The following is a 15,534-nucleotide window of genomic DNA, read 5'->3' on the forward strand; positions in this document are numbered from 1 at the left end:
ATTTATTTTGAAACAGGCCCTGGATGGCTTCAACTTGCCATCCTCCAGGTAGATAATATTAATAACAAAACTGCTGAGTTGTTGTTTTTTTTTTTGGTGTATGTGGTACTGGGTTCTGGGGATTAAACCCAGGGACGGGACTACCACTCAGCTACATTTTCTACTCATTTTATTTTTTATTTTTGAGACAGGGTCTCACTAAATTGCTAAGGTTGGCCTAGAACTTGTGATTCTCCTGCCTCAGCCTTCCAAATTGCTGGGATTACAGGCATGTGCCACCATGCCTGGCTAATAAGCTCACTATTTTGACAGCTAAGTGCCAAGTACATGATTCCAACTGCTTCACATGCATGAACTTGGTTAATCTTTATAAGAGCCCTAGGAGGCAGGTACTATTATCCCCATTTTACAGATAGGAAAACTAAGGCACAGAGAGCTAAGTGACTTGCTAAATGTTGCACACCTGGAAAAGTGGCAGAGCTAGAATTAGACCCCAGGTGGTCTGGCTCCAAAGACCATGTCCTATTCTGCATTGTCCCCAAGGTGGCTGTTTTCCCTCTAAAACTCCCTTACACCAAGCTCTTCTTCCCAGCTCTTCAGGGTGACAAGTGGCTGGTTTCCCGAAACTGCCACAACTCCCATTTTTATTTCAGCAACCACTTCACCTGGTTTTTCCTTGTGTTGCTTATGAGAGCTTTTAGCCCTAAAACTGGCTTTCTGTGATCTCTGAATTCACTCGCGGAGCTTTCTTTGTGGTGATTTAATACCAGCAGCCCTTTAGCAGGGGGGGATGCACATGTCTCCTTTCTCTGCAAAGGTCATGTCCAACTGTTCACAATCTCGCACAGTGCGCTGTGCCCTCGTTCCCCACACTTCTGCCATGATTCTTTCTCCTGAAGGCTACCACCTGTCTAGCCTAACAGCCAGGCACATTTTTTCTTTCAGTATTCATAGAACTTTAGAACTGTGGGGGTGGAAGGAACTCTGCAGATTATCCAGTTCAATCGCCCATTCTATTTGGTCTAAAGAAAGAGGGGAGTGTCCCCCCCCACCACCACAGAAGGATCAACTGAAGCATTAACAAAGCAGCAGACAAAAAGCAAAAAAAGCTCAGGGCTAGTCTGTGGGTTTCTGCCGAAAGGCCTCAGACCCATCGGATAACTGAACACGCTCTATGGTAAGGAATGTCACTATGACTAACAATCTGTTTTTGTTTTTGTTTTGGTACTGGGCATTAAACCCAGGGGTGCTCTACCATTGAACTACATCCCCAGCCCTTCTTATCATTTACATTAAGACAGGCATAGAGAGCCAAGTGACTTGCTTAATGTGGCACACCCAGAAAAGGGCCTCACTAAATTGCTTAGGGCCTTGCTAAATTGCTGAGGCTGGTCTTGACCTTCCATCCTCCTGCCTCAGCCTCCCAAGTTGCTGGGATTACAGGCATTCACCACCAAGTCTGGTTACTAACACAGTCTTAAAGTCATAGAGCACTGTCCTCTGCTCCATGACAACATTGTGAATTGCTAAAAGCCATTCCAGGAATCACCTCCACCTCTCTAAGCTAATCTGGGGGGCACTCTGATCACATCTGACAAGGCTCTCTGAGCCTGGCTCATGATAACTAAATTAGACCTCATGCTCTCAATATCCTACTGCACCTCAACCACATTATCAAAATTGATAGCTCACCCCGGCGCACAGCCATTCCAGCCCCTTGTCCTCATTTATCCTGGGATGTCACATATGCTGCTTGTTGGCAGAAGCCAGGTTCTTAATCAGCGGTCTGCAGCCTTGGCACCTCAGCCAGCACCGACTCAGGGAAGTCAGCTCATCTGCTCTCCTTGTTCTCCAAAGCCCTCCGTGGGCAGGCTGAGCCTGTCTTCCCATCTCCCTACAGAACAGACATCTGTTCTTTCACCACCTAACACCAATTACAGGGCTGACTGCTCAGGGGTCACACGGAGATGCTGATGCTCTTGGCGACAACTACGCCACTGGCTGGACTCAGAAACACATTCAGCTTCTCCGCACCCGTTACCCCCTTCCCCCAGTTTAAAAGAACTATATGCCCATTAAAGACAGACAAACCCCCTCAGTTCAGAAATAAACACAGCATAGAAACAAGTGTCCCCCCCACCAGATCGTGACCAGGAACAACCTCCAGGGTGCACTCCCTCAGATGGCACAGCCTGGCCACCTCGCTCCTCACTCCACATTTCCTCTCCCCTGGCGTTCCACCACCTAGATTAGGCCTTTCTGGAGTTTTCTTCATAGGGACTCAACATATCCCCGCCCAGGCCATCAGGACGCTGTCCTCTCACAGGACATCCACTCGTGGCCTCCTTTGTCCGTCTGTCTCTCCTCCCTGACCTCTTCTTGTAGGTGTGCCAGGGCTCACACTTGCTTCCTCAGGGATCTCACCCAGTGTCCTGGTTTAAGCAGCTTCTAGCCAAAGGCTCCTAAACTATGCGTCCAGTTGAGACCCCTCTCTTTCAGACTTGCGACTCACAATGTCCCTTTTTCTTGTCGACGTCTCCGTTTGGATACCCAATGCATTTGAAATTCAACACGCTCAGTACTGAATTCCCAACTCCTTCCCCATTAACCTGCTTCCCTATCGCCTTCTCCACACACTGTGAACGCCCTTCTGCCACTCACGCTCTACACGCAATTCATCGAGAAAGCCTGAGACCCCAGATCTGGGAACTTCTCACACCCTACCATCACCACCCAGGTCCAAGCCACCCTCATATCTCCCTGGAGAACGATGGCAGCATCCTGGCTGTCTCTTCCACCCCATGCACACCTACAGGTCACAAAAAAGCAGGGTGATTCTTCCAAGGTTACCAGTCAGATCACGTCCCTCCTCTGATCAAGACCCTCCTGTGCTTTCCTTTCCACTCAAAGTGAAAACCAGAATCTTGGCAGTGGCTCCGAGTCCTGTGTCTGGGTCCCTGTGACTTCTCTGCCCTCACTCTTCCTGTTCTTCTCTGGGATCACTGCTCCAGGCCTCGTTGGTCACCACCGTGATTCTTCAACAGCCCAGCTGTGCTGCTGTCTTGGGGCCTTTGCACTGGCTTTCCCCTCTGCTCCAATTCTTCCAGAAGCCCACATGGCTCGCTCTCTCACCCTCCTCTCACTTGCTCAAATGCCATCCCTCAGTGAGCTTATCCTGACTACTTTATTTGAAATTGCAGCTTGGCTGAGTGCACACCTGTAATCCCAAAGACTCAGGAGGCTGAGGCAGGAGAAACATATAAGTTCAAGGGCTGCCTCAGCAACTTAGTGAGACCCTGCCTCAAAATAAAAAAATAAAGAGGGCTGGGGATGTAGCTCAGTGGCTAAGCACCCCTGGGTTCAAACTCTACTACAAAAAAAAAAAAAAAAAGAGAGAGAGAGAGAGAGAGAGAGAGAGAGAGAGAGAATATATATTTCTTACTCCCATCTGTTTTTGGGGTACTAGGGATTGAATTCAGGGGTGCTTGACCACTGAGCTACATCCCCAGCCATATTTTGTATTTTATTTAGAAAGAGGTCTCAATGAGTTGCTTAGTGCCTCGCCATTGCTGAGCCTAGCTTTGAACTTGCAATCCTCCTGCCTCAGCCTCCTGAGCATTTGGGATTATAGGCACGTGCCACTGTGCCTGGCCCCTTCTAACATTTAAAAAAATTTACTATTTACTATGCTTTTATTGTATGTCTCCCATCAACTAATATTTAGGCTCCATGAGAACAGAGGCCTCTGTTTCATTTCCCAGTATATCCTACACTGCCAAAGGTGTCTAGCATAGCAGGCATTCAATAAATGCTCGTCAATGAATGAATGAAAGATGTTAGGCTGCCCAGCTAGTCTGCAGCTACTCTGTGGCCTTTCTGACACAAAGATCCTTTTCAGGCCCAAGGCCTCTGGACTCCACTGACTTCCTGCCACTCTCTCATGAGCATCCTTTCTCCCTTCCAATCCCCACCCCAGGTACCTGCTATGGCACCAACTGTTTTACAGCCATTGAGGGCTGACTCTTGGCCACTCACCTGAAAGTCCTCCTCGTCCAAGATCTCCTTCCTCCACTTGATCAAGAAGGCCGCACACACATAGAGATGAAAGTGGGAGAACCCTTCTGGTTCAGACTGGGAAGGAAAACAGAGACAGCCCTGACAAGGAGCCAGCCGTGGTCCTCTTAGTTCCAACCCTTCTGGAAGCTGCAGAAGCAGCAAGACATCACTTGCATGGCAGGGCACCCAGAGGCTGAGAAGACTTAGCAAGGGCCCTGCTCTTGAGGCCAAGGCAGACATAGAGGTAGGAGGTGATGGGAATTTCTGGGCACTCCTCACAGGGCAGGGAGCTGGGCAGCTCAGGGACTGCCTGGCACAGAGCGGCAGGGGTCTCTTCATACCTGGTACGTGTCCCATAAGCGGATGGTGCAGCGAAGAGGAAGCTCCCGCATGAGCAGATTATTCATCCACCGAAAGGCAAACTGTAGATATTCAACCTCGTACCTCCTGAAGTGATTATGCACCTGCTCTGAAACAGGAAGCATCGTGGGCCCCTGAGGCACAGTCTCGGGGATGAGGCCCTGAAAGCTCTCAGGAGCCTCAAAGGCAGATTCCATTTTTTATCACCCCTCCCTCGGGGAGCCAGACACAGTGGGGCAAACAGGCATCAGACAGCTCTTTGTGTTTTGATTCTATCTGATTCTCACAGCAACGCTGCAGCTCAGGGAGCCCAGCACATGGAACTAGCCTGACATCCCAAAGTGATGCTCTCGGAGACCTCTGCCTGCACGGGGCCGCTCTGGCCACAGAACAGGAGACATACGGTTCACTTGGCTGCTGAATCTTATTACTCCTCAGAGAAGGAGCCAGAATGGAAAAGAACCTTGGAGGTCACCTTGGCCATTCTCCCAACAGTGAGGAATTCCTCCCCAGCATCCCTGACAGATGGCTAGCCAGCAGGGACTGTGCCACTGCCAGTGAAGGGGGCTCACTGACCCCACCAAGGGCAGCTTCTTGCACTGATTTATTGAGTGATTCATCAGAAGGCACTTTACCAACTTCAACAGAATCTAGCCACCTACTAACTCCCAGCCCTTGGGATCCATGTGGTATTCTGACACAAGTCAAAACAAACCGGGTTTCCATTCTACGTGACATCCCTTCAAATAATGCTTACTAGGATTGTTTTGGTTTGATTGTTTTCTTTTTTTGCATTTCTAGGGATGGAATCCAGGGCCTTGAGGATGCTAGGCAAGTGCTCTACCACTGAACTACAGCCCTAGCTCCTAACACCTTTTTTTTTTTTTTTTTAAATTGTGAGACAAGGTCTCACAAGTTGCCCAGGCTGGCTCACAACTTTCGATCCTCCTGCCTCAACCTCCTGAGTAGCCCGAATTATAGGCATGAGCCACCAAGTCTGGTTCCTGATACAGTTCTTGAAAGAACTATTAACCATGCTTACTTCAGGGGAATAGAATTTAAGGAAGAAGATAGATTTCTAATTACTACGTGTTTTTCTTCATTGTTTAAACTTCTATAATGAGGAAGTAATACTTCTAAAATGCAAAGAAATGAGATATATACATTTAAAAGCTACTATCTTACTAGAGTGCCAGGCCTTAATTTATCAGGTAATTATAAGGGCAGGGAAAAAAAAAAAGTGGACAGTGGCAGAAACCACGGCCTCTGCCCTCTGGAACTGCTCAGCCTCTGGCAGCCAGTGTAGCAACCCAGTAAAAGGCAGCACATGTCCCATGCTAAGCTCTGGAAGAGCGATGCCAGACACTGCCGGTTGGGCCCCAGCATGGGTGCCAACAGCTGGGTTAGGGTGATAAGACACAGGAAAACATTCCACTGCACTGTGCAGGCGAAACGGTGAGTAAACAAATGAGGCCGGGAGACTAAAACTCTAAGTCATGACGAAGAGAAGAGTGAGCAGAACCAATCAGGAAGGTTTTCTTTTTAAATATTTTTTTAGTTGTCAATGGAATTTTATTTTATTTACTTTTATGTGGTGCTCAGGATTGAACCTAGTGCCTCACACGTGCTAGCCAAGTGCTCTACCACTGAGCCACAGCCCCAGCTCCCTCAAGGAAGGTTTTCATGAAAAGAGAAGTTGGGAAAGGAGAGAGAATGATACACAACTTCTGTGTGTGGAAAAAAGAAAGAGGCTTTTATTTTGGGCTATGCACAAAAGTGGGGCATGGCGTTTATGAGTTGGTGTGCTCACCGGCAGAATCCCAAAGAACCTCACTGATGCTAAAGGTCCTGTTTTATGGGGATCTCGTATTGGTTCTTTCCTTGGCCTGGGGTCCTCAAGAGTCAACAGCTGAGCTTTCTGAATTGCCCTGTAGTTCTACCATCCTGTGTCCCGGGCCAGAGCTGGGACTCCACTCTTGTAAGAATCCTGCCTCTCAAAGACGTCCTCTTAAGCTGTGCCTCCATGACTCCAGGCCACACGGGTCTAGCAAGTCCTGCCTGCTGGGTTCTCAATGAGACCTGAGGATCCAGCTCAAGCCTGGGTGTTCTAAGTTACATCACTGCAGAAAGGACAAGGGCAGCCTACTAAAGGCTTGAAGCTAACAGAAATGGGAAGCCACAGGAGGATCCTGAGTAGAAGAGGAGGCGCTGGAACAGTACTTTTGAAGAATGCAAATAGGTGATAGATGGTTTGCAAAAAGAGTATGAAGGAGGCAAGTCCTTCTAGAAGGAAACTGTGGAAATCTGGGAAAGTTGGACCAGAGATGTGCCTAGGAAATACAGAAGAGTTAGACAGAACAGAGTTGCTGAAGGATAACCGACACAACTCAGAGACAGAAAACGAAGAGGAAAGAAAAACTTGAGATACCCGCAGAGGCCTCCCTTACCTTCCTGCTGAGACGTGGGAGGGTGCTGGTGCTGACGACAGCAGTGAGCTACGGGGAAGGGCTAGGAAGGGAGCTGAGGGATCAAGGATTCTGGCTTGTGTCAGAATCATACGGGCTACTGCTAGAGAATTCCTGTTCCTTTGGACCTACCATCAATCCGGCTGACAAGCTCTTCCAGTGCCTTGACCTTCTTCTGGATCCCTGGTTGTGCAAAGGTATAGTTATCCTGCAGACGATACAGAGCCCAGGATGAACAGGGACCCCAAACAGTCGTGCTCCTGCCCCTCAAGTTCACTGAAACTCGTTAAAAAGTACAAGTTATTGTGTGAGAAATGGCCTGTTCAGTGTTGTAATGCTGTTGCTAATGGCTGATCACAGTGTTTCGGGGAACAAAGAATTGCCAGAACAGTGTAGTATGAGTAATGCCCGATGAAGTCCTGCTGGGTGTGAGCACAGCCACAGGGCGCTGTGTGTGTGGCAGAATGGAGGGGCCTACTCTGAGGACAGAACCCGTGCACCACACAGATTTTCTCAGACTCCCAGGGACACTAGACAGAAAAGCTAACAGAAAGAGATAAAGGAGGAACCACGGTGGGCAGGGAGCCCTGTCTGATACTGAAGAGCAATAAGGGCACTGAAGGCCTGAAGGAGCCTCTGGACCTAGCTGTCCCCACAGAGGAAGGACCAGCTCACCTGGATCCCATCCAACAGCTTGCTCATGCACCAAAAGCTGTCAGCTTCAATGCTTCGCAGCATGTCCTGAGACAAATTGGTCACGTCAAAGTTCTCCACATCCTCTTCTGTAAAACAAAAGGTGAAGAAAGTCCAGAGGTCTTTTCTAAAAATGAAGAAAGAAAGAGTCTAGTGTCTTCAACAGGGTCCTTCTGACCAGGGGAGAACCAGGCTAACCTGATGTCAAAGAACGGCACCTCGCCTCCCCTTGTCAGGGGGACAAATGGATCCCAGGGAAGTTCCTGAGGGTTTCATTACAATACTGAATAGGCCATTTCTCACACCAATCCAATTGGGATCAACAACTCTTTCTCCTCCTCTGCACTTGTTCATTCAGCTTTAGAAAGTGATAATTCAGGTCTCGTGTTCAATGAGCTATACCCAGCTCACTGGAGACAGTCTGGAAAATTCTTTGATTTCAAAAATTCTGTGAGCTGTCTTTGTACACTCTCACACTTACACGTAGCAAAAACAGCTGGGATCAGATAGCCCACACAGTGCATTTTGAGGATGAAATCCCTGAATGCTGATAAGGCAGACCAGTTCATGCGCATGCATGTGTGCATGCGAGCGCTCACACACATATACATTCTCTCTCTCCTTTTTATTTTTGGCAGTACTGGGGATTGAGCCCAGGGCCTTGAGCTTGTGTAAATGTTCACCACTAAGCTACACCCTGGCCCTGAACCTATGGTCCTGTCACTGAGAAGTGAAGGTAGTGCCTGAGGGAGGATGGACCCAGACTGTGAGTGCTTCTAGGATTTAATTCCACCAAGTTGGTATTCCCCAAGAGGGGTTCTGTAAAATATCAATTCTATAGGATACTTAAGAAAAAAGGAGTTACATAGACAAAAGCAGTTGAGAAACACTGCATTAAACATCTTGGAGATTTATTTATTAATTTATTTTAAAATATTTTTATTAGTTATTGATGGACTTTATTTATTTATTGTTTATATGTGGTGCTGAGAATCGAACCCAGGACCTCACACATGCCAGGCAAGTGCTCTACCACTGAGCCACAAGCCCAGCCCAAAATATCTTGGAGATTCCTCAAGGTCACAGCATACATTCTGACCAGGGAAGAACCAGGCTAACTTGATGTCAAGGAACTTGCCCCTCGCCTCCCCTTGTCAGGGGGACAAATGGATCCCAGGAAAGTTTCCGAGGATCTCATTACAACACCAAATGGGCCATTTCTCACACCAATCCCATTGGGATCAACAACTCTTTCTCCTCAGGATTTGAGAAGTTATATGAAAGTCTGCACTAAGTTAACTTGCTTAACTTTGTTTATCCAGCATTTCCCAAGTCTATTTAATCGTGGGACCTCTCTAGATGGGATCATCTATCAGCTTCTCACAGGAACCCCACAGTAAGCAATAGGACTGGGAAGCTGTCTGGTCTGAGATAAAGTGAGGAAAATGTAAGACACCCTCAAGAAACCTGAAGAAACTGGGCACGGTGGCACAGCTTGTTCTTCCAAAGACTCAGGAGGCTGAGGCAGAAGGATCTCAAGTTCAAGGCCAGCCTCAGCAACTTAGTGATACTCTGTCTCACAAAGTAAAAAAATAAAAAGGGCTAGAGATATAGCTCAGTGGTAGAAAGTCCCTGGGTTCAATCCCCAGTAATGCAAATAAACAAACCAAAAAGAAAGAAAGAAAAGAATAAAATCAATCTGAAGAAGGAAAAGGCCTTGGGATATTTCCTTCTGGCCCCTGTTCAACTCTCCCTTCCTGCTACAAAGAGGTGTAGTAGTAAGAAACGTTCTCCTTGTCCAATAAGGCAGGCTACTGCACGCCTGTCAGAGGCCACATGGGAATGTTCAGGCCCTTGAATTCTGCACCAAAGGCAGCTTTTCCCTTAGGCCCACAGGCCCTATTTTGAAAACAGGATGTTCACGGCAGACACTTGTGCTACAGAGAGACATGGCAACTGACAAAATGTATCTAGAATCCTGCCCTTTTACATTATGGGAATGATTACTAGATCTGAACCTTCTCATGACAACATATAGATGTAACAACTCTGAAATTCTCACTCTGCTTAAAGAACACTGAAGGCGATTAACAACAATAACAACAACAAAATAAATAAATAAACAAATAACTTTTGAAGAGAGTGAGGGTTTCTTGTCAGAAAAACTATGACCCTGGAAATGACCAAAAGGTCCGGCTTGAAGTCTGGCCACAGCCGATACATAAATGTGTAAAGTGCTAACCACAGTTCTGGCACACAACAGACACACTAGAGTTATTTTTGATGAAGTTTATAAGGAATGCATAATGACACAGGAAAGTATGTCACAGTATCAAAGGAAAAAGTAAGGAACAGAATTATTTATGGTAGACTTTCAACTACTATATATACATTATTTATGTGTGTTTATATAAGCACAGAGGAAAGACAAAACGTATTACAAGGTTTACAGTGCTTAGTCCCCAGGTGGTATAAATGAAGGATTTTATTGTCTTTGAGCTTTACTAGACTTTTCAAAATTTCCACAATAAGCTAATTTTTGATAGTCCCCCCAAATGCATTATTTCAGAAAAAAAGAGCCACAATTGAGTACACTTGCCTTTTATCACCAAAAAAAGAATAAATAAGATTTTATAAACAACACTAAGCTTGCATAAACTAAGAATTTAGAGAATGTATAAGAGTCCATTTGAGGAACCCCATTAAAAAAACAAAACATAACCCTTCCAAGAAATACCATTTGCCTTTTTGTCCTAACTTCAACATTTACTATGTAGTGTTTTGGGGGGTGGCCATATATAGTATTAATTTAGGTAAATGAGCCTTAAGATCCAGCTCAGAATCTTCCTTTTTCTTTTTGTTTCATGTTAAGATCTTTCCAGGTTGCTGTACATATCTCTAGCTCATTTCTGCACCCTTTATCTATCCATTTCTGCAGGGATTGCCTCCAACTCTCATGACTACAATGTCCCAAGGAATTGTCCCCTTTGAGCCTGTATAAGAACGGCTCTGGGTTGGACTTAGGCAGATCATTCTCTGAGCCAGTCTCTCAACAGTGCAGGAGGAAGGAGTAGCTCTTCCTTACAGTGAGCATGGGACTCACACTAACCCAGGCTGGGCAGTAGCTCCCTCATCGTGAGAATGGGGGGGTACAAGAAAAAGGTAAAACCCACAAGGAAGGTTCCAGATTAAAAAAAAAAAAACACCCTCAACTCCTCAGATATACGTTTCCCAAAGGAAGATCCAGAGGTCCATAATATTGGAAGGATCTTCCCCAACCTGGGCATTCCAGGATTCCAGAATGCTGTGGTGGAAATGCAAGTGGAGCCACAGGGGAGGAAGAGCCTGGGTCCCTGAGGACAGGGGGAGCAGGGCTGTCCCCATAGCCTGTGGTTTTTATTGTCAGCAGAATAGCACCTGGGTGAGGGCACACTCTGAAGCCAGACTGCAGAATTCAAATCCTAGCTCTGTCACCCACAGCTACATGACTTTGGGCAAATGACTTTACCTTTCGAGTCTCAAGTCGTCATCTGTTAAGATGGTAATATCAGTGCCAGTGGCAGAGGATATTTAAGGATTTAAAAAGTTAATTAATATATGGAAAATGCTAACAGTAGCGTCTGGGATAAAAAATGCATTATGTAACTGTTAGCTGGCATTATATTATTGTTATTATACAAGATACAAATATATTGACATGAGATATAGACTATTATTTGCCACCAAATCTAATCTTCAACAATAAACCCACCCTCCCAAATTATACCTTAAAATTGGTCAATTTTCAAAGCTTTCCACTTCTACCTTTTGGTCTTAAGGAGGAAATGCAGGCTGGGAATGTAGCTCATTGGTAGAGTGCTTACCTAACACATATGAGGCCCTGGTTCAATCACACACACACACACACACACACACACACACACACACACACACAGCTAATAAAATCTAAATCTTAAAAGGAAAAAAAGGAGAAAATCCAGGCTAATTACATATGGTCACAGTTGGTCAGATGCCACTCTCGGTAAGGGCACCAATTCCAAACCTTCAGCTGTGCAGGGAGCTGAGGGACCAACAGGCAAGGTGCTGGAGTATTACTCTGGGGCCTCGTCTGCCCAGCAGCCCTCTGCTCTCACGGACAGCAAGGGGGAGTTCTCTTTTTCTGCCTGCTGGGAGGTTAAGATTCACTCATTCAGTCAAAAACTGTGAGCTGAGTGCACCAGCAAGAAGCAGCCGAGAACAGGAGGAGCAAATGCTCTCTGAAGGGCTTCATTCAGCATAAACAATCTGTTCAGAAGGATCATTAAGCGTCCACTTGAGGAAATTCAACACATAATTGAAGCTGAGATGGGAAACCATGCCAGCCGTGCAGTCTCCAGTGAGGGCAGCGTCTTTGGTTGTCATGACAAGTATACGGCAGCCAGGACTCAGGCTGAGGGACTGAGATTTTTAAGGGATATTTTATGGCTATTTTAAGAGGCAAAGCATCCAAAAGCTCTTTATAAAAATCAAATTGCCCACTCTGGGCTTGACGAGAACATGCCTATTTATTAGCTGATAAAAGGCAGCTGAGTGGTGGCTCCAGTCAACTGTTTATTTTTCCTGAGGACTCTGAGTCCTGGGCCTGAAGCCGCTTAATATATGCCTCACAAACTCCCTGACAGCTTTGGGGAGAACTGGTTTGGCCCAAACTGACAAGAGTAACGCCTATTCACTGCTTCAAGCACTTTCTAGGATCCATCTGAGATCCCAGGGCCATTTTCAGATCTGTGAACCAGTGACTCTGCCTGGCTGGCAACTGCAGGTGGCCTTTGTTTTCCAAAGCCTCGGATTTACCTGACCTGTGTCTTCTTTTTTTTTTTTTTCTTTAAATAAAAACTGGACTTTTAAGAATACCTTGCATAATATTTTCTAATCACAGAAGGAGACTGAGGAAAACAACAAATAAAATCTTTTTTGGCCATGTGTCTAAAGAACCTCATAAAACAGAAACTTAAACTTTTTTTTTTTTAATTTCTATTTACTCCTTTTTAGTTAAAGTTGGACACAATGCCTTTATTTTATTTATTTTTATGTGGTGCTGAGGATCGAACCCAGGGCCTCGCACGTGCTAGACGAGCGCTCTATCACTGAGCCACAACCCCAGGCCTATACTTAAACATTTTATCTGGGAAAACAGTTTTAAGAAAAGTGCCAAAGTGCTGGGGATGCATCTCAGTAGAGCGCTTGCCTGGCGTGTAGAGGTCCTGGGTTGGATCCTCAGCATTATAAAAAACAAAAGAGAAGAAGAAAAGAAGTGCCTAGGACTTCATCTGATCAATTTTATAGAATTTCTAAGCGGTTCAAGCACTATGCACACTTATTGTTGGTGTTGTTCATCTGTCACTTCCAGGCAAGGACCTGGCAACACTATCACAAATCTTCAGTATGTACAACAGGGTGCAGTGGCCCCTTGGACAAACCAGGAAAGCCAAAGCACCTGACATCTATGTCAGGGGAGTTGCTTTCTGAAGACGAGATGTTGCTCCAGAGGTGGGTGGAGGGAAGGCTTATTATGAGGCCCTGGTTCTGCAGCACCAGGTCCATGTTTCTGCCTGTCAGAGGAGACATGAGATTCTGAAGATACAAGGAAGAATCTGACCATAGAACCTTCCTGACACTGCACCTGTCAATCAGGGCAGCAACTAGTAACTCAGAATGATATGAACTCTGGCTATTCACCATGGCTATCACACCATGTTGTGTCACAACACCCTGATTAAAATTACTTTTAAAAACCAATATACTACTTTGTATACAATCAGAGATATGAAAAAATGTGCTCTATATGTGTAAGATGAATTGTAATGCAATCTGCTGTCATATGTAACAAATTAGAATTTAAAAAATAAAATTAAGAAAAAGAAACCCTAAAAAAATATATACTAGTGGGGTGTGATGGTGCACAGTGTAATACCAGCTATTTGGGAGGCTGAGGCATGAGAATTGAAATTTCCAGGCCAGCCTCAGCAACTTAGTAGAGACCCTGTCTCAAAATAAAAACTAAAAAGGACTGGGACATAGCTCAGTGGTAGAGTGTCCCTGGTTTAATTCATAGTACCAAAACAAAACACTAATGCACCTCCAAGTTTTCTTTACTTTCCTTAGATTCCTATACTGTTTTTGCTTTCCTTCAGTAAATATTAGAAGCTCCTGGGTAGGTCAGCCTCTTGGCACTGCTGTGGGACCCAGATTATGAGCCCAAACACATAAATGTTCAAGTTAAGGGCACAAAGGAAGAGCAAGGTCCAGCACAAACTAAAGACCACTCACCCACAGTGGTAAGTGTTAGGTCGGTGGTGGCAACTTGGTGGCTATGTAGAACAAAGCAGCCCGAGCGGGGGGGGGGGGGGGGGGGGGGGCGAGAACATCAATCAGATGCTGGCGGAAACACCTGTCAATCAGCCAGATCTCCTGACTAGTGCCTGTCAATCAGCAGCACCCCCTGGCCAATCCTGGAGTTCAGCCAACTCCCCTGACCAACTCCAAAGGGGCAAGGGACCCTAAAAACACCTTTTCCTGTCCCAAGCCCTTCCCTTCCTGCTGTAAGCCCCATAAAAATCCAGTCCGGTCAAGCTTCCACGTGGTTTTTCCTTAGACCCTTCCCCTGTCCCCTCTGTGGGTCTGATCGAGTTCCGCCTGGGAGTGATATCTAAATAAAGCCTGTTCAGCGGCCCTTTTAAATCTGACTCCTTTGGTCGCTGCCTGCCTCGCCTGATCTGACAGTAAATACCACCCCCAGTCACACTAAGTATTTCCATCACCCCAGAAGTTTCCTCATGCTCCTCCCAGCCTCCCACCAGAGGCAACCTTTGTCCCCATCTCTATCGCCATAGATTAGTTCTGCCTGCTTATGGACTTCAGATACACGGAATCAGACAATATGTACTTTTTTTGATTATCTGGCATCTTCTGATCAGCTTAATGATTTCTGCGTTGTTATATCTATCGATTGTTTGTCTTTCACTGCTGAGTACTATTCCCTGGTATGAACAGCTGTTAATGTATATTTGGGTTGTTTTCAGTTTTCATCGGTATGAATAAAGTTGCTATGAATATTCTTTTTTAAAAAATACTTTTTAGGGAGTTGTGGCTCAGCAGTAGAGTGCTCGCCTAGTACTTACAAGGCCCTGGGTTCGATCCTCAGCACCATATAAATAAACAAAGGTCTTGTGTCCAACTACAACTAAAAAATATATATTTAAAAAAATTGTTTTAATTATAGATGGACATCTTTATTTATTTACTTACATGTGGTGCTGAGAATCAAACCCAGTGCCTCACACCTGCTAGGCAATTGCTCTACCACTGAGCTACAACTCCAGCCCACTATGAATATTCTTGAACAAGTCTTGGGGGCTATCAGTTTTCCATTTTCATTGAATAAACAATTAAAGGTAAAAGGCAAGGCTTTTTGACTAATTTGCTTATAGTCGTAACCCTAATGCCTACAGCAGCCACTGGCACAGCACAGGTGCCAGCAAACCCTTGCTTATGTGTGCTGGACTCCAGTTCCATCCCTTAGGAAGGAGAACTTTTGGCCAACTCAGCCCAGAATCAGAGAAGTATCGTTACTGCCCTCCAGTGGCCAAGCCCAGCAAAGCGTCACAAACTCGGTGTCCAGCAACATTTCCATGGAATTTTCATTCTCTCATTCATCTAGACAGACACGTGGGGAAGGCCTATTTTAGACACCAAAATGAAAGTACTGGGAATATCAAGAAACTTAAAATAGTCTCTGGCCTCCAAGAATGATAGTCTGGTGGCAGAGGGCGGGAGGGAAGGCACAATCCTGGTGTGGGAAGTGGGAGAAGCCAACAGGCTGTGGTGTGCTACTGGGTAGGAGGAGGGCATGCGCCTGAGATGAGGGGTGCTGGCGGCGTGGGCGTGGGGGAAATCTTCCAGGAGGAGGGAGAGTCTTAAG

The 15,534-nt window shown here is 45.9% G+C and overlaps 1 protein-coding gene across 3 annotated transcripts in view; it reads right to left on the bottom strand.

The window, feature by feature from the left end:
• Tbc1d22b (TBC1 domain family member 22B) overlaps positions 1-15,534 on the bottom strand; it is a 72,558-nt gene that overhangs the window by 11,926 nt on the left and 45,098 nt on the right. For all 3 annotated transcript variants that reach the window (XM_076860189.1, XM_076860191.1, XM_076860190.1), the window contains exons 9-12: positions 7,557-7,663; positions 7,014-7,089; positions 4,398-4,525; positions 4,036-4,131 (exon numbers count right to left, since the gene is read on the bottom strand). In XM_076860189.1, the coding sequence (XP_076716304.1) occupies positions 4,036-4,131; positions 4,398-4,525; positions 7,014-7,089; positions 7,557-7,663 (407 nt within the window). The remainder of the gene's footprint in view (positions 1-4,035; positions 4,132-4,397; positions 4,526-7,013; positions 7,090-7,556; positions 7,664-15,534) is intronic.

Source organism: Callospermophilus lateralis, chromosome 6, assembly GCF_048772815.1.
Source record: "Callospermophilus lateralis isolate mCalLat2 chromosome 6, mCalLat2.hap1, whole genome shotgun sequence".
NCBI classification, from domain to species: domain Eukaryota; kingdom Metazoa; phylum Chordata; class Mammalia; order Rodentia; family Sciuridae; genus Callospermophilus; species Callospermophilus lateralis.